General features: G+C 35.0%; 4 protein-coding genes and 1 pseudogene across 4 annotated transcripts; 3 read left to right on the plus strand and 2 right to left on the minus strand.

Annotated features, from left to right (window-relative positions):
• The first annotated feature begins 3287 nt into the window (after nucleotides 1-3287).
• Nucleotides 3288-6446, plus strand: LOC133682780 (purple acid phosphatase 18-like). The gene is made up of 5 exons (XM_062106301.1): nucleotides 3288-3516; nucleotides 3964-4632; nucleotides 5321-5509; nucleotides 5785-5873; nucleotides 6005-6446. Exons 1-5 carry the CDS (start codon nucleotides 3385-3387, stop codon nucleotides 6222-6224), a joined length of 1299 nt encoding a protein of 432 aa, XP_061962285.1. The 5' UTR covers nucleotides 3288-3384; the 3' UTR covers nucleotides 6225-6446.
• A 641-nt stretch (nucleotides 6447-7087) lies between these two features.
• On the minus strand, nucleotides 7088-9643 carry LOC133681175 (CRS2-associated factor 2, mitochondrial). Its single transcript, XM_062104336.1, has 6 exons — nucleotides 9510-9643; nucleotides 8583-9417; nucleotides 8360-8487; nucleotides 8010-8235; nucleotides 7761-7888; nucleotides 7088-7674 (listed from the first exon to the last, which is right to left on the minus strand). Exons 2-6 carry the CDS (start codon nucleotides 9067-9069, stop codon nucleotides 7579-7581), a joined length of 1065 nt encoding a protein of 354 aa, XP_061960320.1. The 5' UTR covers nucleotides 9070-9417; nucleotides 9510-9643; the 3' UTR covers nucleotides 7088-7578.
• A 1187-nt stretch (nucleotides 9644-10830) lies between these two features.
• Nucleotides 10831-12659, minus strand: LOC133681174 (uncharacterized). The gene has a single exon (XM_062104335.1). It carries the CDS (start codon nucleotides 12635-12637, stop codon nucleotides 11543-11545), a length of 1095 nt encoding a protein of 364 aa, XP_061960319.1. The 5' UTR covers nucleotides 12638-12659; the 3' UTR covers nucleotides 10831-11542.
• A 1336-nt stretch (nucleotides 12660-13995) lies between these two features.
• On the plus strand, nucleotides 13996-16230 carry LOC133698699 (protein FATTY ACID EXPORT 5-like). Its single transcript, XM_062121727.1, has 3 exons — nucleotides 13996-14292; nucleotides 15235-15322; nucleotides 15977-16230. The coding sequence occupies exons 1-3, from the start codon at nucleotides 14094-14096 to the stop codon at nucleotides 16047-16049; spliced, it is 360 nt and encodes a 119-aa protein (XP_061977711.1). The 5' UTR covers nucleotides 13996-14093; the 3' UTR covers nucleotides 16050-16230.
• Nucleotides 16231-16747: 517 nt separating this feature from the next.
• On the plus strand, nucleotides 16748-23678 carry LOC133677265 (taxadiene 5-alpha hydroxylase-like; annotated as a pseudogene).
• The last annotated feature ends 615 nt before the right edge of the window (nucleotides 23679-24293 follow it).

The raw sequence follows: 24293 nt of genomic DNA on the forward strand, positions 1-24293 counted from the left end.
ATAAAAAAATAAAATGTTTAAAAATATAGGTACAACCGTATTTTCAAACGCTAACGTACCTTCCCTAAACTAAAAATAGAAGTCTACAATTAGGTAGACCGAATATTGTTTAATTCATTTTTAATAATTTCAATGAGCATGTCTAGAGGTTATGGGTATTCTAATGTTCTTTTATTTTATGAGTGTAAATCTTAAGACAAACTTTTAATGAAATTTTGTGTAAGTTTTTAAAATTATTTAAAAATATATTTAATTTCAATTTCAATTATAGTGTAAGATAGTTTTAAAATATTTATATAGTTTTGATAAAAAAATAATGATTCACGAAACAAGAAAGTTTTTAAAATATTTAGGAATAATACAGTGTAATTATTAAGACGGCAACCACTAAATATAATAGTTATTTTTATATGAAAATGTATTAAAATAATATATATTTTTAAAAAATTATTTTTGAAATTATTATATAGGTAAAAAAAATTTAAAAAAAAATTAAATTTTTTCAGAAATATTCTTAATGGGCAAAAACAAATAATTAATGAACAAACTAAGTTATTCGCACACTTCATTTATTATCATTGCTCAATGAGACAAACGTACGAAAATTATGGACAGGCATCCAAACGTTAAATCACTGTCGAGTTCACGTGTTTTGGTATGACAATAATTTCAGTTAGCCATCTGACCCTTAAGTGTGTCTGTTATTGCGGCTAACGCGTAGCTAGCTGTAATAAACAAACAAAGCTTTATATTAAAAATAAATTCCAAGGCTTTTTTTTCTTTTTTCTAGAGCAGATCTAACATCGATTATTGAGGGAGTCGGCATGGTGATTGTTGAAGGGATAGGGTTAGGGTTCAAATCTATTAATTTGAATAATAAATCTCTTAATTTTAGTATGGATTTGATGTTTGAGGTGACACTATTGAGATGGAGAAATGAAGAGCAAATCTGTCATTTAGATGGGACCTGGGAGACCCAAAAAGTCAGCTAGGAATGACGAAATACATGTTACTTTCTAAAAGATAAATCCATTCACATTAACCCAAAAAAAAACTAAAGATGAGAGTCTTGGTGTACCTTTCTCGTGAAACTTTTTTTTTAGTTTTTTTTTTATTAAATTTATTAAGTATTATAATTTATATTTTTAACTTAATTTTTATGAATATATCTCATGTAACCTCTACTATAAGTTTGAATTAACTTAATCCACCTGAGTTTTTTTTTAATTTGACCTTTAAAATTGAATTTATTTAGAATTATAGTTTGTGATTTATTTTAATTTGTTTTTTATAAAATTATTTTAATCTCATAATTTAGTTCATGACTTAATATGTTAACTTGAATTGAATTGAGCTATTTTTTTATATTTTTTAATGGATTTATCAATTTCAATTGCATTCTTCAATATTAGATTTATTAGGGATTAATTCTTATAATTTTCAATCCATTTTTTATGAAGATATCCCAGTATTATAACCTAGACTACACGTTTGATAAGTTAACTTGAGTTTTTCTCTCCTTTTTCTAATTAACTATATATTTCAGTTTCATCTTTTAAAATTGAGTTGATTGGAAATTAGACTTCATAACATCTCTCGATTTGCTTTCTATGAGGTTGGTTATCCTCTTTTCATTGCTCGGGTCACGGATTAATTTGACGAATTGACTCGAGTTGTTTTTTGTGTCATTTTTAATTGATTTTTTTCTTCTCAATTTCACCTTCCAATACTAGGTTGATTGAGAATTGTGTTTCATAATATATTTTAATTTGTTTTTTATTAGGTTTTTTTAGTCTCATTATTTGGGTTACGAGTTTGTCAAGTCAACTCGGGTTGACTTTGATAATCTTTTTTTATTTGTTTTAATTGATTTTTCTTTTATCAATTTCATCATTCAATATTGATTTTATTGAAAATTAGGCTTTATAATTTGTTTTGATTTGTTGAGGTTATCATAATCTCATGCTCACGAATTTATAGATTAATCCTGGTTGATCCAAATTGACCCAATATATTGTCGTCTGAATATTTATATAAAATACCTTATTAAATATTTATTTTGAGTAAAACTATATTTTTACTTATTGTTTGAGTTACTTTAAAATTTACCAAATTAATCAAGTTATATAAGATCAATTCTTATATGATTTAATTTTTTTTTTTAACTAGAAAAAAACATTAACAATGCCTCTATCTATTTATCTATATTAGCATAACGTGTGAAAATAATCTATTCTGCTTGAAAATTTAAACAATTTTGGAGGTCATTTCAAACTGTTTTGCATGCTTGTCACATACCAGCTGAGAATCTTGCTTGAAAAAACATATGATCGGCTTATTAAATTATTTATCAATACGTGATTGATTAGTTGAATTCAATGTGTTATTGTTTTAATTTTTTCTTTTAAATTTCTTGTATTAATTTGTTTAGGTTAAGATCTTGTTTAACAAATCAACTAACTCATAAATTAACTTACTAGGTCACATGAATTTAGCCAAATCAATATCAAAACCAGCTTAATTTAAAATCTAACTAGGATTATTAATTTGTGCATACTTTATTTACCAAACACCCATCCAATTTTAGTGCATAAATGAAGAGTAGTTGTGTGGATCCACTCTTTCTAATTTAGAATAATTAATTGATCCTAATGTAATTATTATCATCATTGATTAGTTTTGTGAATCCATATATAATATAATTAATATTATATTATAATAATTGCTAAATTAAATGAACCATGTTCAAGGAACCATGGTGGTTAACAATTTTCTATACAATATTGCTTTCTATTTATTTTAATAAATTCATAATTTAATACTTCATCGCCGAAGAAAAATATGATTTTTTTGTTCTTTCATAGCAAATTATCAAGAAAGCAAACATTTAAATAATCTAGATTAGTATTTAATTTTTAAATTTTTTATTATGGATAACTCGGTTTAAGGCTTGAATTATTAGATTAATTTTATTTTTTAAATTAAAATAATATTTTGTTAAAAAATAAATAGGTAATACATTACAACTAGTTTTTGATCGGCCATACTCATAAATTATTTTTTTCAAAACATAATTTATGAAAATTGTCTTTTCATGAAAAAAAATTAACGTGAAACCATGCGGAAGTGGAACATGATCATTATCTCCCACTCCCATGAAAAAGTAAAAACATACTTCCAAGAAAGTAAGCATGGGTCATTGACAAGAAAATATGCCTGACATTAACCCTTTTTCTGTCATGTACCTGCCCCTTGTATTAAGGGCAGACCTGTCATCAAAACAGGACAAACCTGGCTAGATAGTACCAGTTCAAGCAAAACAAACAATATAAATTGTCTGATCTCTCTTTCATACAATAATAGTAACTAACTGAAAATCAAACAATGGAGCCAAAACTGGTTTTATTTGTGTTTCTGCTAATCTCTGCAGCGGCTACCTGTGAATACATTAGGCCTCCACCTCGAAAGACCCTTCATTTTCCTTGGAATTCAAAGTTGTCTTCTCATCCCCAACAGGTTATCTTATCATCCCTCTTCCTGTTCTGTTGATCAGATTGTGTTTTGCATTGGTTTTAGTGTTAAAGATTGTTTCTTTTCCAATTATCTGATCCGGGTTTTTTTTTGTTTTCTTCATCCGGGTTCTTTTGATGAAAACATAGTTTATTGAATAGGATAAAGTCAAGAAAGAGTGTTACTTTTGAATGTGTTGAATTGTTGTTGTTTAGTTGCATTGGAACTCTTGATTTTATTGATGTTGATTTTTGTTTTATTGGAATTGATTTGGTGGGTGTCTGTTTGGTTTAATTACTTGCTGAAGTTACCCCAAAGAGTTGTTTCTGAGATGCTTTTCTTGTTTGTGACTCTGTGAAATGCTTTGGAACAATGGTTTTTCTGGGTTTCAAGGTAATTTATGATGCTGATTTGGTTTTGAAGTGCTTTGGCTCAATGAATCCCCTATTGTAGGTGCACATCTCTTTGGCTGGAGACAAGCACATGCGAGTCTCATGGGTCTCCAATGATAAATCTACCCTACCCATGGTTGAATATGGAACTTCTCCTGGAAGATACAGCAATAAGTCTCAAGGAGAGAGCACTTCATATAGTTATCTATTTTATAGCTCTGGAAAGATACACCACACAGTCATTGGGCCGCTGGAAGATAACACGGTTTATTACTATCGATGTGGTGGAGGAGGTCCTGAGTACAAGCTCAAGACTCCTCCAGCTCAGTTCCCTGTTATGTTTGCTGTGGCAGGAGATTTAGGCCAAACTGGATGGACTAAATCGACACTAGATCATATTGACCTATGCAAATATGATGTGCATCTGCTTCCTGGAGACCTTTCATATGCTGATTACATACAGCACCGCTGGGACACATTTGGCGAGCTGGTTGAGCCACTTGCCAGTGCAAGACCATGGATGGTAACACAGGGGAATCATGAAAAGGAAAGCATTATGTTCTTTAAGGATGGTTTTCAATCCTACAATTCTAGATGGAAGATGCCATATGAGGAGAGTGGATCAAGTTCAAATCTTTATTATTCTTTTGAAGTTGCAGGGGCTCACATTATTATGCTTGGCTCATATACAGATTACGATGAGCACTCGGATCAATATAACTGGCTCAAGGTTAGTTAAATCTTTATCCTCTTACAATGTGATCTTCTTTCCTTTTCTGTTTTAAGTGCAAATAGTAGTTTATTAACAAAAGGCTCAATGAACTGGTAAGAAAATGTGAATTTGTCAAGAGACTCGCTGGCAGGAAATTTGGAAATAATTATTTGATGTATACACGTGGTTCTTTCGCACATGTCAACAGCATGTTGTGATTCCATGCTCCTGGCTATGTGTGTCCTTTGTTTGTGTGTCATCTAAGGCATATGAAACAATGCAAGACTTACTATTGTCCTTCCCTGAATTATCTTAACATTTATTGGGACTAGTTGGAGAACTTGGAAAGCAGCACGTGAAACTGTATCAAATACTATCAATCTCATTTTGTCAACATAGCTCCGTACCGTATTGAAATTTAGATTATTAAGGTGCAGCATATTAGTGATCACACTGTGAACGAGGCCTTTCAAAAGTTAACGCAAGATGCTTCAGTGCGGGTGAAAGCCTCCCAAAAAACAGAAGGCTTAGCCATTTCAAAAGTTAATGCAAAATGCTTCAAGTTTCATCTTTTCATGAGCATACATGATAGGTGTCTTGTTTGTTCTCTTGTCCTTCTTTCTTCTTTGTTCAAAGCTCCATGAGGAATAGAGAATATTTTAGTTGCTTCTAATATTGGGGTTTCACTATCATAATTGATCTACAGGCTGATGTTGCAAAGGTGGATCGAAAGAAGACACCTTGGCTGATCGTACTATTCCATGTCCCATGGTATAATAGCAACGAGGCTCATCAAGATGAAGGGGACAGAATGCTGGCAGCTATGGAGCCATTACTTCACGCTGCTAGTGTGGATATTGTGCTAGCTGGCCATGTGCATGCTTATGAACGCACGGTATGGTATAGAATTTCCTTTGAGGCAGAGATCCAGGGATACTCCCTAAAGTATCTTTGTCTTGACTTAGTTTCATTCACTATAAAGTATAAAGTTTTCGATTTGCATTCCTTTATAGTTTTGTCGTTCAAATTCTCTTGACGAGAGTCTTACCCTAAATGATGAACAAGGAAATTGTTTAGGAGTCTATGTCTGCATTTGCATTTGCCTTTACCTTTCTGTCATCCTCGATTTCATGAAACATTGATTATATTATCTGGCATTCTCTTTGATAGGAACGTGTGAACAAAGGAAAATTGGATCCATGTGGTGCTGTCCATATTACGATCGGAGATGGAGGAAACAGAGAAGGTTTAGCGAGCACGTATGTCCTCACTCCAACAACTTTCTGTTGCGAGCAAACTTTTATAGGACCAAAGATTTTGAAAACAATGTTTTCGAAACGAGTAGTTCTTTGTCTTGCTTACAATCTAATTTTCTTCATATCATTAACAGATACAAAAACCCACAACCAGCTTGGTCAGTCTTCCGTGAAGCAAGTTTTGGCCATGGCGAGCTCAAATTAGCGAATTCAACTCATGCCTACTGGAGTTGGCACAGGAACGATGACGATGAGTCTGTTAGATCAGATCAGGTCTGGATAACTTCATTGGAGAATTCTGGATGCATCGCTGAAAAGAAACATGAACTGATGAAGATTCTCTCAGGACCTTAATGCTCAAACTTTTGGTTCCTGTCACCCTAAAATGGGATGAAACTTTACTCGAGCGAGGTCAAAGTAAATAGTCGTGATACACAGTCTACCATGCCTATCTCAGTCAAGTAGATAAAATGAAGCCATCACCTCTTGTCTGGGGTATAGAATATAGTAACTTCACTAGCTGCTGTTGTATTTCACTTGTTTCTTATGAAGGATAATTTCAAGCCGTTCACCTAAGGATGCTGTTCTTCCTGTGTTGGTTGGCTAGTAGATGGCCTTTTAGATATCTCTACTTGCTATAACCACTAGTGGACCAAGAGAGAAAACAATGATGGTTACAACACATAATTTCAAAGAGTTTGGTACCCAGAGGGATTGGTGGATTCAGGTGAAAGAGCTATGAAACAGTATTCTTGATCCTCAAATAATGATCAAATATCTGAACGAAGAACTATTGATCTGCCGGCAGGTGCTACTGTCTAAAAATGGGATTAACAGCAACATTTTTATTTTTCCATTAAAAAATCATTACTGATTAGATAATTTAATTCGAGGGGTTGAGCTTGCAAGTCAAAGTTAGAAATCTTGAGTTCATATTCCGCTGGGATCGGAATAAGAGGTAAGCTTGTGAAATTCCGTAAGCGAAAACGGCCACTTTATGGAACAGAAAGAACTCCTCGATGTAATCCAAGATTAGTATGCCTACCAATCCTACCAAAAAGAAACCAAAAAAGCGAGCTTATGGTTATACCCTTTCGGTGGATCCCTTCCTATCGTACAAAACAAGTAAGAGGGTAGCCAGACTATAGCGATAGAGTCAATTTCTTGTACGTCTTAACATGCACCTAATTTTATGTGCCATTGGAAATCCTCAAGCATCAACAACATAGTATCAAAACTTGAATAGGATAACAAGACTTTTAAGAACCTGAAACTTCAGAGTTCTGTCTCAACTTTCTTTACACCTAAGATGGCATGATGACCCACGATCACAATTCCGGATATAGAAACAACGAAGGATATTGCGGTTTGACCAAGAGTAAGTTTTAAATACAATCTCAAACAAGAAAATACATGAGTTCTTGCAATGTGATAAGATTGTACAAATCAGGCCTCAATTTTAGTCTAACAGACTGCCAATTTTAAGCAAATGGGCAACGCTAGAGTCCTTTATGCAAAGGAGGTAATGGATGGACCTTTCGGCATTCTAACTGTCACACCAAACAAGAGACGAAGGATGATATGTTGTTGGTTTGATCAGGTAAACCAAGCCAATCCATGTTGTCTCAGCCAGCTGAGTGTGTTTAGAGAACAAGCAAACTCCAATCAGCAATCCTGGCTTGCCAAAAACATGATTCCAAGTTTGCGCTTAGGCAGTTGATGATTCCAGCTCCTGATTTCTCTTGCCCCTCCAAAGAATAATCTGCTCGTCCTTGAATAAAATAGGAACACAAGGTACCAAATCCTACAGTTTGGGAATAAAAGGTCATGCGAGACATTCATGCATGATCTTATAAATAACAAAATGTAATGCTTGAGTCATACTCGTACCTTTAGTTTCACACCAATCTTTTTGCAGTCACTCATACCCACATGTTTGCAGTCCAGTCTCACAACCTCCTCAGTTTCAAAAGCATCCCTCACTCTGTCAACCACATTCACATACACACCATTCCTGGCTGAACACAGATTCACAGCATTCAAAGTTAACACACCACTCACACACCCTCCTCTTTCAATCACCTTGAAATTTATTTAAAGCAACAATCTATCCAACCCTAGATAATACATTTCACTTACTGAGTTTCATCAGGGGCAGAGAATTCAATCCTCTGTTTCTCCTTTCTTTCGTCTGTTCAAACGTCAAACCATCAGCTACATTCTTAACAAGCTTCGGATATATAGGCGCATAAGGCTTCCACAACATGAGGGGAATAACAGGCCGGTTCTCAGGATCATAATTTCGACCCCGATACAAAAGAAGGATATTAATGTTCCTATAGACAACCTTCCCACCAGATTTATCCTACAAAAAAACACTATCATCTACATCAGCTAACAAACACCAAAAACTATGTATGATTGGTTGATAAAATGAATTCCAACTTTAAGAAATAAAATTCTATGAGACTTTGTATTAAGCTCAACACCTCAAGATGGAAACAAACATTGTCCATATCAAGAGTTGGTACTCCCAAACACTTGATCCTCACAGCTTCAGCTCTCTTCCAATGGTTGTGAATATCATCCAACATATTGTGAGTAACCCCTCCCTTGCCTACCACCAAGATAAAGCAAACAAATTGATCAAAACAACAAGTCGTTCATTGGGCATATAATAGATGATATGTCATTTTAATGTAACTAAATTACCCAAATTGATTTGCCTGGAGCAATCACTATGGCGATACCGCTCCACTAGCTCCGCCACCTCCTCCTCCGTAAGTGGGTCCCCAAGAACCCGATTCCTCTCCTCCATTAACTTATCCATGTCCGTCTCCAACTGGGTCGGAGCAGCAGTGCCAGTCCATTTCCTATCAAGGCGACCGGGTCCAAATGGAGAAAAGCGTTTCGGTTCACGATACCCAATTGGCTCAATTGCAGGATTTGACTCAGAATATGAGTATCTGAAGTCAAAAGCAAGGTCCGATTTTACAGGGAGTTTCGGGTCGTTATTCGGGTCAGGCGTTTCTTTCGGCTCGGTGGTGTTTTTGGGTTTGGGTTTTTTGGTGAGAGAAAATGGCGGGTCATATTGGTCTTGAGAGAGAGTGTGGTTTAGGAAGTAAGAAACGTAGAGGGATTTTGATTTAGGGTTTTGGTTTAGGGTTTTGTGAAGGAAAGAAAGGAACTTTACTGCCATTTGGTGCAGCAGAAGGTTAAATTACACTGCTGTGTCAAAAAAAAACAAAAAGCTCTTGAGAGTTTATATTTGACTCAGAATATGAGTATCTGAAGTCAAAAGCAAGGTCCGATTTTACAGGGAGTTTCGGGTCGTTATTCGGGTCAGGCGTTTCTTTCGGCTCGGTGGTGTTTTTGGGTTTGGGTTTTTTGGTGAGAGAAAATGGCGGGTCATATTGGTCTTGAGAGAGAGTGTGGTTTAGGAAGTAAGAAACGTAGAGGGATTTTGATTTAGGGTTTTGGTTTAGGGTTTTGTGAAGGAAAGAAAGGAACTTTACTGCCATTTGGTGCAGCAGAAGGTTAAATTACACTGCTGTGTCAAAAAAAACAAAAAGCTCTTGAGAGTTTATATTTAAATTACCAAAGGAGGTACAATAAAAGAGGCTTCTAAGTGAATCACACCTCCTTGGATGTAGTGAATGCAGTCATTATGCCTTGTTCCATATAGTAAAGAAGCAGTCTTCATTGCTACTAGCATTAAAGATTTCTTCTTCTTCTTCGTTTTTTTTTTGCAAGCAGGAGTCCATTGACTAGAACAGACACGACAGATACTGAAATGGCAGAAGAAATTGCTTTTACTGCAATTAAGTGAAGAACGACACAATTTATTCATATTGGCAGGTTATTAAGCTAGCCTGCAAGAGCGTGCCAACTAATCCAAAAGTTGTCACAGACAGTAATCTCTGTTGTCCCTGTTCTACCTATAATCTTGATCATCCAGTAGTGAGGAGAGACTAAGCTTTACAGAATAAAAAGCATATTCATGTTAGTTTACGAAAAACCAAGCTAGGTATATGAAAACAGACCAGTTAACTAAAAAAGGGTTGGAAATTAGTTACCAATTAAATCATAAAAGCCTAAAAGGGAACATAGAATCTCTCAAATTTCTAAGAAAACATGACAGGTTATGTTTCAAATCTTACTCCTTGAAAAGAAGACTCTCCCGTCTCTAGAACCATCAATCAGCCAACTATAATTAATATTGAAGTCTATTTAAACTTACTAGTCCTCCCATAAAGAAAGAGAGAGAGACCCTGACCTAGTGATCTTTGTCTCTCTCTCACCAAATGAAAGATGGCAGTGACAGTATGTCATCTGTAAGGCTGAGACCTTAACTTCATTGCAATGTTGCACGGCACTGGTTCGCTCGTTCTTGATTTTCTTGCCCATATAGTGAAAGAAACCTGCCCTGATTGTATTTTCTTGATTTTTTATCACTTGAGTCAAAGAGAATACAAGGAACAAACCAGAGAAACTAAATCCTACTGACAAAATCAGTTTTGAAGCTTAATATAGCTTTCTGGTGGAGGTTTTGATAGCATGATATTGAGTGTTTGGTGAATTAATAAATACACCAAGAAGAGAACATAAGGAAATATCAGTGTAAAGCACAAGGGCTGAATGTTTATGGCAGGATCATGACAGCTACTAAATTTATAGCTACAGAGTAACTGTCTTACTAATTTTCTCGCATTTGTATGCCTTGACTAGCAACTTCTAGAGTTCTAGTAAAGTGTTGCAATCTTCTACGATCCTTTGACCAGTTCATTTATCCTGCATGATTGCCCTTCTAAATGTTTAATTTGAAAAAGGTTAGATTCTTGGATCGATCGATCCCATGTTGTAGCTAAGCTGCTAATCATAAAGTGCGTATCTTTTACCATGTCAAATCAATGCATGCTTTTTGAGGAGGATTACATGAACTTCATCTTACTTCAAAATCTTGATAAAGGAGAATGAGAATTCATTAACGAAGAGAATTGTAGAATGAAGTTCAAGTACCTTGCAACTAAGAGCACACAATAAAATTACTTGAAACAATATCTGCAACCGAAATTACAATGTTCTACAGATACAACTCAATTCTGCAGTGCAGGCAAACATATTCCTTCGCTTACACATCTTGCTATTCTGGCACCATCTCAAAGATGATTAAATGCAGCAGTTTATCTTGCCATCAGCCTTGATCGAGTGCAAATCTGCCCTTTGCATTTTCTTGTCAAGACAGTAAAGTAAAAGCATCAGTTACAGCAAACTGCCATTATTTTTGGCATTTTTCACTCCAATGCTAATGTTCTCTGCATCCGTAATGACTAGGGACAATTAATTTCAGCTACAGAATTCTTAAAAGCTGAGCTTAGTCGTATCGTGTATATCTTTTCTCAGAGTAATATCAGGACAATCAAAGGTCCATACACAAACTATTAAATTTCACTAAGCCACATCAACTTTCTACAGTCCACAACAGCAAATCAGGAAGACATGAATGCATGAGTCAACAACATAATTCAAGATAGATAATAGATAAGATGAACATCTCAAGTCCCAACTGGATGCAAGCACTGTGTTTTGAGGTTCGCAAGTCAATGAAGTCACCTCCATATTAAAATGGTATTGCATAAATAAGATAAAAATTACAATAGCAAGCAGAATGATTATGCAGAAGAGAGCTTGCTCAGCCTCTCATTTCTAAATCTTCTTTGATCACCAACCATCGACTCAAAAACACCCAATAGATTATCCAAGCCTTCAGGATAATCCCCTATTTCCTCCAACGCATAAACAATGCTCTCAATAGTAGACAAATAGCCAGCTTTTGGTTGTTGCCTAACCTCACTATACAAACTCAACCTATCCAAGTCCAACTTCAAATGCGGCAAGAACCTCAACCACGGATTCTCACAATACATTCTCCTTGCCTTTGACCATGTCCCATCTAAAACAATCAAATTCTTCGCTTCAAAATCCATTGCTTTAAGACCATCAACATCCAATGCGTTCTTGCTAGGAAATAAAAGCACTGACCCTGGAGGCACCGCAACTTCAAACTCTTCTACCTCTTCCAATTCTTCACTCCCATCAACCCTTCTCCTTTGCAACTTTTTAACAACAAACCCTTTTGCCAAATCATCAACAGCCACCTTTGAGGCCAAAATCTTATCAAAACTTAGCCTTCTTTTCCACTGAACATGAGGCATCCATACATTACCAATACTAATATTAGTAACAATTCCATATTTACCTACACTACAGGTAATCACTGGCTCTTTACTACCTTTAGTTACATGACTGGCATCGAATTCATCAGCTTTATCATCCATAACTTGATAAAAATCTGAACTTTTTTCTCCATCTTGACCCGAACCCGAATCATGACCCGGGTCAAACAAATGGATCATGAACTTGGCATCAAATTTAACATCAGAAACAGTGCTCAAAGTGACATTTTGAAGCCCTACTCTTGCGATTCTTGCAGAATTAAGAGCGTGTTTTCTCTCTAGACTGTGTTGGAGAATGGTGATGTTTACCTTGTTTTGAAGACCCGGGTTCTGGATTCGAATGCAGATACAGAGACTTGCGGGTTTGGAGCAAGATGGACAAGTGGGTCGCTTGGATTTCAATTGGGTTCCTGGCGCTGCCATTAGGGTTTTTGAAGCGTTTGGGGTTTCGGAGGGGAGAGATTTGAGGATTGAATATAACGAGTTGGTTCGGGTTGGGGTTTGAATCCGGCCACCAAAACAAACAAGCATTAGAGTACTCTGAAAAGTTGCGACGTTCTCTTACATGCAAACCTTAGAAATATAACTCCTTTTCAAAAAAATAAAAATATTTTTTTTAAATTAATATTATTTTAATATTTTTATATCGTGATGTATTAATAAAAAATACATTTTTATTATAATATATTTTTAAATAAAAAATATTTTAGAAAGTAATAGTTAATATACTACCAAACATCTTTATATATATATATATATATATATATATATATATATAATGTTAGCATCGACTTTTAAGCTTTCAAAAACTCTTAATTATAATTTTAAAATTTGATTTGGCATGAGGCTTGGTTCACGGGGCATGAGGATTAATATAATTTTTTTTAAATTAAAAAAATATTATTTTAATATATATTTTTAAAAATCATTAGATTTTGACCGGATTTTATCTCAGTTAATTAAATCATGAGACAATCTAGTTTTTTTACTAGATTAAATTGGTTCAATTCATTCATTTATTTCTTTTTTAACTTGGACGGGTATAGATACTAAATTTATCTATCAAATCAGTTTGGATTTACTTACCAGATCATTCTTGCTATGTTTTTAATTAATCAATCTCATCTATTTTTAAAATATTCTATCCATTTTTATTCAAGTTATGCTATTCTTTGATTTAAATTAAATTATTTTGTAGAAAATTTAACTTTCTTTACTCAGCATTCTAACAGAAATGTTTAAAACGTGCTTGCATTTTGTTTTTCTTTTTTCAGCTATTTATTTTCTGTTCACTACTGGAAGTTCATGGTTGCTACAAGCTTTGCTTTTGTTTTCTTGTCTGCCCCAAACCCATTAGACTTTGTTCATTTGGACCTGTTTGTGTCTCAATATTCTGCTACTTTGTTACATTTTTAGGCTCTTTGATTGGATGCACTCAATTTATTTCTCAAGAATTGTTTTTTACTGAATTTTTAATCATCCGGTAGACTTAACTAAATCCAATCTAGTCAGCACAAAAAATAAAAAAATAAAAAAAATATAATATAAATAATAGATTGGAATGATTCATGGGTTGATTTAATAATTTAGATTTTTTTTCAATTTTGTTTTTAAACTAGAGAAACTCAACAAGCAAAATGTTTTTATAGAATGTTCAATTTGTCATTACTATGAAAATACAAGGACCATAAAGCAACAAATAACCAAACTTGATCAGGTATAACTCACTCCTTCCCACCGTGCTTGCCACACTCCGATAAAGATAAATGGTCCCCCCACCACTGTCCATTTACAATTAGAACTAACAAAACGACTACGTTTTGTATAACTCCCTTGACAGTCCCCAGGGCAAATCAGGAAACAAAAATAATAAAATCATTTCATTTCTGGTCGACCACAAACAGTTGACCAACAGAAAAAATACTCATTCTTTGCTTGATCTGTGAAGAAAAAGTTTCGATCTTGGAAATCAAGAAATCCAAGAAAGATGCATGATTTCTGCTTCACAATCCCTTATGGTTTGGTTCTTGTGATTGGAGGGGTTATTGGGTATTTGAAGAAAGGGAGTATGGCATCATTGGGAGGTGGTGCTGGCACTGGATTGGTTCTTATCTTTGCTGGATACTTGAGTCTTAAAGCTTTTGAGAAGAGGAAGAATTCATTTCTTGGCTTGGCTATCGAAACTGGTAAGACCCTTTTGTTTCTTTTCTTTGTTTCTTCCATTTGGTTGTAGTTTTTTGGTTTGGTGCTGTTCACGTTCTTGATTGTGTCTGTAATTTAACTTGTTATGTGTTTGAAATGGTGTTGATCTTGATAATCAATGAGTAGGAATGAGTGAAAGATGGAAAATTGAATGGATACGGACAGTATGTGTGAGGATTTCCTTATTAAAAGAAAGGAGCATGGTGTTTAAGGCTTGAAGTATTTATGGAGTAAATAAGGTTCCTTTTTTGATTTAGATGAGATGGTATTTATTATTGTAATGGGTTCCTCTTGGTTTGTGATTATATATGCTATGTCTAGAAAATAACATTAGTTTGTGAATGGGATGAAGGGGTAGTGGAAGTAGTCATTTGGGCTTAAGTTGATTGAAGGGTTTTTGTTTTCAACTCGAATCATTCTGTGTATTTTTGGTGATTGGAACATTCTCTATTACGAAGAGAAGTTGGTTTGTCGATCGGGGTGAATGAAATGACCCTTATTTTCCATTAGAGGGACTAAGCTACTCTCAAGTTTAATCTGTGCGTTAAAATCGATTGTGCGGAAAAAACAGAAAAAAATGACCTTTAGTACAAGTGTATGTTTGTTGATGGTCATATGAATCCAAGAAGGGAAAATATCCATTTAACAGTTTATTTTGACTGAAATGTTAATTGGATTTTCTTCCCTATTCTGAATGTCAAGACTATGGTGTTTTTGTTGATCTTCGAAGAGGAGGATATAAATGCTTTATATTCATCTGCAAAGCTTCAGATCCTGATCTTTTTTTGTTGACTAGGACTGTTAAAAATGAAGAAAACATCGCATCCTTCTCTTTACTACTCAAACTGTATCCATATTACTTCATCGTTTTCCAATAGTCTGGAAATTTGTAATTATATTCATTCATTCATGTGCCTTTGAAACAGTTTGTGCAGCCATACTGACATTTGTGATGGGGCAACGCTATATGCAAACCTCTAAGATAATGCCTGCTGGTATTGTTGCTGGTATCAGGTAAGATAAATCATGCTCTTTCGTCTTCCTGCTACTTTCTTTTCTGATTATATGTGCAATACCCCTATCATAAAATTGATTAGTAGATGTAAAAATTCATGGATTTGCCTTATATTTTGTATACATCTTATCTCACCTTTCATCCTCTTATATTCAATGGTTATCTACTGTACTCTTTGCTGAATATTTTTCTAGTGTTTTCTGTGAAATATAAATCAAACGAGAGCTATTCAATCTGATTTTTGGTCTGGAAATCTATATTCCAACCTCGTTCTGGCATGGTATTGGCATAGAACTTTTCAGCTCTCTCTTGTTTAGTATCTTTTCTAGCATGTGCTAGTGCCTAAAATATATTGGTTCTGCTGTTGTATTGTGTGTAATTGCATCATGCCACTATGCCTTACCATTAACCTTGTGAAACCTTTGATCTAATATTCTAGAAGTCATGTTGCCAAAGTTTCTTTTTTGTTTACACTCAAAATTTCAGTTCTTCCATTCTTTTGTATTGTGCACGATTGCACCATGCCACTATGCGTCAACTTTTACTTTATGAAACCCTCCATCTAATAATCACCATATTAGGATTTCCTTTATTGATTGAATCATTTATTTTGATTTCATGAGCTATGCACTTACCGTTGTGTTTTCTTGCAGTGCTCTTATGACTCTATTTTACCTGTACAAAATCGCGGCTGGTGGCAACCACATTCCAGCTAAGGCTGAGTGAAGGCTTTTGAGGGTTTTTATATAACTGATTTCAATAGATGCACTGAGATTGTAGAAACTCATATATTTGTGTCGAGGAATTTTAAAATTTTTAACTGATTTGTACCAGTGTGTGCTGAAGCTATTAAATGTATGAGGCAAAATGTTGTTCAAGAGTAAAGTACAACCCCATTTCTGGCTCAGTTGGGGCGTTCTCTTCATCATGCTGAGTGCCTTTTCAATATTTTCCCTCTTTCCCCCTTTCCCCTTTCTCCTCGAACCGACTGGTAAATGAAAACCTGATGAGGAAAAAGTGATAAGAATTAGAGGTAAATTTTTAAACCTCTTATCCTCTTGCATGTGGGAGAGTTTTCACTTCCTTGGAAATCTCTTCAGTCTTCTCCTTCTTCATGTGAAGCATTGCAAAAAGCAATAGAGGAAGAAAAACGAAAGAGTGAAATTTTACCCAGTAGACTTCAGGCTTCGGATCTTCCCAGAAAGTTATTATTGTAGGTTTGGTTATTACATAGACAGTCTTCATTTGATGTAGGACAAGGAGGAAATTGAAGAGACTGGAAAAACCCTAGAAATTCACTAGGGTTAAACCAACACAAAAGAACTAGGAACAAATCCAACTAGACATATTTTCACAGTACTATATACCTGCTCTAACTTTCACAATTTACGAATCAAATTTGATGGCCGATCTTAAACCACATGATGACAAAGGCAGCAAAGCATCTGTCTTCGTGCATTGATTGGTGCTAAGCATTGGAATCAAATGCACAAAATAACAAATAATACAACACTGTTAATATAATATTCATAGCCGTGAGCAAGGTCAATATCATGCGTTTCTGATACAAGGTCAAACCAGCCAAAAACGTGTCCCACGTCAATTTTCTTATAATGCTGACAGCAAATTATGATCCAAATTTAGATTGCAACCTAACCTCGTACCTGTCCTAGGACAGTTGACACCTCTAAATTTCCACATCATCCGCAGAGATCAATCAATTTTTATGGTCCAAAAATGTGTCCCACCAATTTTTTATAGGTTAATCGCCAATTATGGCCAAATTACAACCCCAAAGACCAAAAGCAATTTAATTGTCCTCATAATTCTCATATATAAGTCACATGCCCACTTAACTTCAACTCCATATCTGCAGAAATGAATACATTTTCACCATTTTTACCTTCCCTGTACCCATCTTCCTTCTGCTTACCAGGTGCAGAAGGTCATCAAAGAAGGTTCCTTCAGGTTCACTGGGAATTCCCTTAACAGGCCATATAGCCTACAACTTCAGCGTGCCATGAGAGCCAATACTGCAGAAAAATGGTTTCAACGAAGAGGGCAAAAATACGGTCCAATATCAAAGCTAAGTCTGTTTGGCAAACCAACTGTTTTCATATATGGCCAGGCTGAAAATAAGTTCACATTCACCAGCGATAGCATCACACTCGCCAAAGCCAAACACAAACTTTGACGAGGATTTTGGGGGATAAATGTTTGGCAGAACTCAGTGGACAAGATCACAAGCGTGTCGGGGATGCTCTTGTATCATTTTTGAAGCCTGAATCACTGAAACATTATGTGGGGAAAATGGATGAGAAAGTCTGGATGCATATGGAGACGCGTTGGCAAGGAAAACAAGTCACGGTTTATTGATGAAGTTTACCATGAATGAATTGCCCTATGTTTAAGAAAGACGACCAAAACAAGTTTTTTATGTTCGCTTAAAGGTCTTGCCCTTAATCAAGGAGCTAAAATTCAATATCATTTGCTCTCTTCTATTCAGAATCGAACGAGGAGGGTCTCGGAGAGATAAACTTGTCAATTTGTCCCAGTATATATAGAGGGAGTATGGTCAGTCGCCATTAACATGTTTTTCACGGGATACAACTGCAGCCTCCAGGCAAGTGCAAAGGTTTGGAACATGTCGAAGGTGTTAAAATAATTAAGATCAAACATAAAAGAAGATTAGAATTTTCAATAATTTGTTTATTATAAGTGTTTAGTGTTAACCTAAATACAAAGAAATTAGAATTCTCAATAATTTGTTTATTATGAGTGTTTAGTGTTAACCTAAATACAAAGAAATTAGAATTTTCAATAATATGTTTATTATGAGTGCTTAGTGTTAACCTAAATACAAAAAAATTATATATAGGTTAAACTGAAAATACTATTCTACCCTTAATAAATAAGACTAAATAAATATTATTTAACATCTCCCCTCAAACTCACGATGCGGCAGCTACAAGCATCGAGAGTTTGCCAACTAGAAAACAAAAACGAGAAATGAAATACGTCTTGGTAAAGAAATCTGCAATCTGCAAGGAAGAAGAAACAAAAGGCAAAGTAATGGTGCCATGCTTGAGATGATGACGAGTAAGATGACAATTGATCTCAATGTGCTTAGTTTGCTCATGAAAAATCGAGTTGTGAGCAATCTGAATAGAACTCTGGTTGTCACAATACATAAGAGTAGGATGAGAAAATAAAACTCCTATATCAACAACTAACCAACATAACCAAACAATCTCTTTGATAGTAGATGCCATGACACGATATTTTGCTTCGATGGATGATTGAGAAACAATAAATTGTTTCTTGCTCTTCTAAGAAATAAGAGAATTACCTAAAAAGATACAAAACCTGGTAACAGACTTGCGATCTGTAGGATCATTACCATGATCAACATCAAAGTATGCACGCAGCTCCAAGAAAGAGGTGGATGAAAGTAAAAGACTCAGAAAAATTATACCCCAAAGATATCGCAAAATACGAAGAATAACTACCCAGTGAACAGTAGTAGGAGAAACAACAAACTGACTAACAACATGAACAACATATGCAATATCTGGACGAGTAATAGTAAGATATATCAAGCTCCCAATAATAGTACGATATAAAGTAGGATCTATCAAAGGTAAACCATTAGAAGAAGAGTACCTTGCGTTAACCTTAATAGGAGTATCTATAGTTTTGTTATCAGTAAGTCTAGTCCGCTTAAGAATATCTGCAACATATTTCGACTGAGAAAGAAGGTAACCTCTAGGTGAGTATGCTACCTTAATACCCATGAATTGTCGAAAATAACCTAATCCTTCATTTCAAATTGTCTAGCCAACTCTATCTTCAAAACTGAAATACCATCAATGTTATCACCAGTAATAATCATGTCATCAACATATAAAGAAAGAATGATATGACCTGCATCAGTGTATTTAATAAAAAGAGCAGAATCATGACTACTAGAAACAAAGCCAAGAGACGAGATCATAATAGAGAATTTCTCAAACCAAGCACGATGTGCTTGTTTGAGACCATATAATGCTTTCTTAAGCTTACAAATATATCCAGAGTCATGTGAAATACTAGGAGGGGGTGCCATATAAACTTCTTCTTGAAGATCTCCATTCAAGAAGGCATTTTTAACATCAAGCTGAGAGATATGCCACTGATGAATCGAAGTTACGGCAATAAGAGTACGAATAGTAGTCATTTTTGCAACAGGGAAAAATGTCTCCTCATAGTCCATACCATACTATTGAGAGTATCCTTTTGTAACCAGCTTAGCTTTGTATCGCTCAATAGACCTATCAGAATTTATCTTGATCTTATACACCCAACGACAACCAACAACACTCTTACAAGGAGGTAGAGGAATCAAATCCCAAGTATCTATCTTATACAAAGTAGAAAGTTCCTCATCCATAGCTTGCTGCCAAAACGAATCAAGAATTGCCTCTTCGTAGAAAGAGGGCTCAAAGAGACAATGAATAGAAGCTAAAAAGGAAGTAAATGATAAAGAATAAAGAATAAGAAAAATCTGGTAGTTTTATGGACTTATGAATATGGATGGACTAACGTAGAGGTGGATCCACAATCTTAGATGAAGCTTGAGAGGCTGTAGATGAGAATAGAGCTTTAGGTGTGCCAGGGAGTAAAGTATCAGTACCTGCAGATTTATGAGTATAAATTGGTAGAACATGGGGAGAGGTATGACTACCAAAATCCTTAGAAAAGGGATCTATACGAATAAAATCATGTTTAGTCAAGCTATGAGTAGTGGATGGAATAGAAAATAAAGGTATATGTTCAAGAAAGACAACATGACGAGACACATAAAGTTTCTGAGTTATTGGATCAAAACAACGATAACCCAGAAAGACACAAATAACGGATCGGGAGGATAACTTACTGCGTTCTACACGAGGACGAAGAACGAAACAAGTACAACAAAAAACTCTAAATGAGGAATAATCAGGGACATACCTATATAACTTTTCAAAAAGAGATAGACCCGAACTATGAGAAGATATAATTGTATTAATCAAACTTACAACAGTAAGGACAACTTCTCCCTAAAACTCACTAGGAACAAAAATAGACAACAAGAAAGAACGAGCAGTTTCGACAATGTGCCTATGTTTTGATCATAGTAGAATGTTGATTTTTGACAAGAGCTCGAAAAGCTGCATATATACCAAAGAATTTAGAACGATATTTCATTAAATAAACCCAATAATAACGAGTATGATCATCAATAAATGAGACATAATATTGAGACCCTCATTTTATGGCAACAGAAGAAGGTCCCCATACATCAAAATGAATCAAGTCAAATGGTGAAGAAGAAACAGAAATACTTCGATTAAAAGGTAAAGCGAAAATTTTTGCCAGTTTACATCCACTACAATCAGAAATGTCACAAGTTTTCAAATTTTCTAAAGCTCTTGTGGATGCCAAAAATCTCAAACGAAAAGAAGAAACATGTCCTAGATGAAAATGCCATAAATAAAAACTAGAAGATGAAGGGCTCAAACGAAAAGAAGACAAATCAACAGTAGTAGCAACAATAGAAACTGATACTTTTAACTCATCCAAAATGTATAGTCCATTCTCCCTATGGCCTGTCTCAATCAGCTTTTGAGACCGCAGATCCTGTACACAACAAAAAGAAGAGGAAAAAATGACTAAATAATCACCAGAATCACATAATTAACCAACAGAAGCAAGGTTCGGAATAAGATAAACATTAGAAAGAGACAAGTGAGGTGTGACAACAGAACCAACACCTGCTAAGGGCATAAGAGTACCATCAGCAGTCATAACAGGAATGGATGACGAAGGGGAAACATAAGTAAAAGATGAAGAATTTGGAGACATATGATGTAAAGCACCAGAATCCAAAACCCATTCAGAATCTGACATACCTGAGGAACTATGAGGCAATTGACCTATGAAAGAAGAAGCGAACATTGTTTATGGCTGCAAGGAGAGAAACTTCTGAAATTGCTCAGTCAAAGTACTAAGATCGGTAATAGAGCCTAAAAAAGCTATTGCTGCGGTATTGTGATGTGGTGGTTTGTAATTCTGAGGTGGTCTATAAGCATTAGATTGTGACTGGCTGCCAGGCTTGATTCTGCTGTCTCAACTTAGGACACTAAGCCTTCCAATGACCTTTCTGCTTATAGAAACTGCACTCATCGAAGCCAATCCCTGTGTAAGGCTTATGGTGGTGATTAGAGAATTTCTTAGAGGGTACTGCTAGTATAGAAGGATTCAAAGTAGAAAGAATATCCTTTTTAGAATAAGACTGAAGATGTATTTCTTCAGCCAATAACTCACTGATAACCGAGTCAACAGAAGGTAGTGGAGAGCGATGCAGTATTGAACCTCTAAGTCCTTCGAAATCACTACGAAGTGTTGTTAAAAACTGTACCAATCATTGCTGCTCTCTACGCTTAATATAAGAACCACATGTCTTTAATTCTGCTGATTCTGTAAGAGCCAATTGATCCCAAAGATCTGTCATGACAGAATAGAACTCATGAATACTCATATTCTTCTGATGAAGAGCTCGTATGTCATTCTCTAACTGATACTGCTTTGCAAAATTTGATTGCGTGAATAACCTTTGCAGATGATCACAAACCTCCTTTGCTGTCTCATACTTCGCCAACTGCGTACCTATGTAAAGCTCAACAGAATTGTTAATCCAAGTAATGATCTTTGCATTGTTTGCTCCCCATGTATCTATCAAAGTAGCATCCCCTTCTTCAGTATTCTTAGGTACCACATAGGTTCCACTGACATATCTCCACATCTTTTTACCTTTAAAAAAATTTCTCATTACATAACTCCAATACAAATAGTTCTTCCCATCCAACCTCACATTGACAGACTGAAGTGAATCATCTCTTTCAGTAGCCATAATCAACAATCACAGAGAACCAGAGTACAAAAGCAACGGAAAACAAAATACCAAATTGCAAAAAATGAAAAGAGATCGCAAAAACTAAACAAATATCTTCTTGAAGTTATACGATTATGCCAAAACACAAAACAAATTGCAGAAACTGAACGCAAATACCAAATTGCAGAAACTGAAGGGAAGATGAAATACCAGATTTGGTAGAAGTGGAAGACAAAATATCACTAAAAAAATATCACTCAATTAGTTGGATCCGCGAAAGCTGTGTTTGAGATTAAGCCTCGTTTCATAAAACCAGCTCTGATACCATGTTAAAATAATTAAGATCAAACACAAAAGGAGGCTAGCATTCTCAATAATCTGTTTATTATGAGTGTTTAGTGTTAATCTAAATATAAAAAAATTATATATATGTTAAATTAAAAATACTATTCTATCCTTAATAAATAAAACTAAATAAATATTATTTAACAGTAGGATCTCGTAGCCAGAAAGAAGGTTGAATTGCAGAGGGGCACTAATCCTCACCAAAATATCACCTCTTGCCTGCTTAGCAAAGCGTAATCAAAACAATGAAGTAGTGACTGAGGAGATCGTGGATAATGTTATTCTTATCTTATTTCGATTGCAGGACATGACACTTCATCTATTCTGATATGATGCGGCTTTTTGCTAATTAACCTTCAATTTATGCTGGTGTTCTGAAAGGTATAGATGACATTCTCTTTCTCAGTGTAATATCTATAATTCAGTTTCATTGATAAGACTTATCAATAAAGCACAAGCACTATTCTTTTATAGGGGATATGGAACTTTCCCTCTTAAAATGGTCCAAGATTAGTAAATTCATTGCAAACAGCAGTGCAATGCAATGCAATGCTTATATTGATGTTCGTTGCAGAACACGAATAGGTAGCTAAGAGAAAACCCATGGGAGAATTGTTAACCTGGGAGAACCTTTCAAATATGAATTACACATGGGAAGTAGCATTGAAAACCTTAAGAATGTTCCCTCTCCTCTTTGGTGGTTTCAGGAAAGCTGTTAAAGATACAGAGTGTGGCGGATACACTATTCCTGAAGGGTGGCAAGTGAATTCCTCAGTTTTCACTTTCTATCTCTTTCTCTTTGCAGTAACAATGAATTGATACTTTTCTTTCTATGGTTTTTTTTATATTCTGGGCTACAAACATGACACACATGAATGATAGCATTTTCCCAGAGCAGGGTCTAGGGTTTGTCCAGGAATGACTTTGCAAAAGTTGAAACCCTTGTTACCATCCATTATCTGGCCACTCAATTTACTTGGAAGTTGCTAGCAGATAATGGTATCAGCAGGGATCCAGCACTCTTTCCAAGTAAAGGATTACCAGTCCAAATCATGCCAAAGACATAAATGTAACTGATGCAGGAGCTGAAAAATCATTAATGGGAGTCACCAAAGTTAAGCAAATTAAAAGCCAAATGACTTAGGCACCTTAAAGAATTAAATGAGCCAACCTATGATATCTCCAGCCATTCTAATGTATCCATTCTTCTCCTTATTTTATCGAAGTAGTACTTTCGTAGTTGCAATTTGTCAGTTGAACTTCATGTGGCTTACATTTTGCTTTCTCTTTATTTGCATGATCTTGTATATAAAATGTAACCCGTGGTTTAAGTGAAGAGAGGATAGAGTTGGTGAGATTGATTAAGATAAAGTTAAGCTTGTTTAGCTTATGTCTAGCCGTGGATCTCTTTGGTGGATTTCATTCAGTGGTGAGCTATAACCTCTAATTTCTAAAGCGGTGATCTTTCTGTATCTGTTAGAATGTTGATAATTTTGCTATTGTGTATGTCTACCGTATTTTACTGTAGAAATATACTGATATTCTGCAGAATTATTGCTGAAGCAAATCTGCCGAAATGTCAGTAGAGGTCCCTAAAGTTAAGGGATATGTTACAAGCTTTGAATGTATCAGATGAAGACTTTCTAATACAATTTGTGCCTGTAGATATAATGTGATACCAGTTCTGAAGCAATGTGAAAGAAGACATCAGT

Source organism: Populus nigra, chromosome 1, assembly GCF_951802175.1.
Source record: "Populus nigra chromosome 1, ddPopNigr1.1, whole genome shotgun sequence".
Classification (NCBI taxonomy): Eukaryota; Viridiplantae; Streptophyta; class Magnoliopsida; order Malpighiales; family Salicaceae; genus Populus; species Populus nigra.

Excerpts from the sequence above, each read along its gene's own strand:
- LOC133681174 (XM_062104335.1), bottom strand. The coding sequence starts at position 12,637 with ATGCTTGTTTGTTTTGGTGGCCGGATTCAAACCCCAACCCGAACCAAC.
- LOC133682780 (XM_062106301.1), top strand. The coding sequence starts at position 3,385 with ATGGAGCCAAAACTGGTTTTATTTGTGTTTCTGCTAATCTCTGCAGCG. Across the intron at positions 4,633-5,320 it reads ATCAATATAACTGGCTCAAG|GCTGATGTTGCAAAGGTGGA; the intron begins GTTAGTTAAATC and ends ATTGATCTACAG. Across the intron at positions 5,510-5,784 it reads TGCATGCTTATGAACGCACG|GAACGTGTGAACAAAGGAAA; the intron begins GTATGGTATAGA and ends TCTCTTTGATAG.
- LOC133681175 (XM_062104336.1), bottom strand. The coding sequence starts at position 9,069 with ATGGCAGTAAAGTTCCTTTCTTTCCTTCACAAAACCCTAAACCAAAAC. Across the intron at positions 7,889-8,009 it reads TCTGCCCCTGATGAAACTCA|CCAGGAATGGTGTGTATGTG; the intron begins GTAAGTGAAATG and ends ATCTGTGTTCAG. Across the intron at positions 7,675-7,760 it reads AGATTGGTGTGAAACTAAAG|GATTTGGTACCTTGTGTTCC; the intron begins GTACGAGTATGA and ends CCCAAACTGTAG.
- LOC133698699 (XM_062121727.1), top strand. The coding sequence starts at position 14,094 with ATGCATGATTTCTGCTTCACAATCCCTTATGGTTTGGTTCTTGTGATT. Across the intron at positions 14,293-15,234 it reads TGGCTTGGCTATCGAAACTG|TTTGTGCAGCCATACTGACA; the intron begins GTAAGACCCTTT and ends CCTTTGAAACAG. Across the intron at positions 15,323-15,976 it reads GGTATTGTTGCTGGTATCAG|TGCTCTTATGACTCTATTTT; the intron begins GTAAGATAAATC and ends GTTTTCTTGCAG.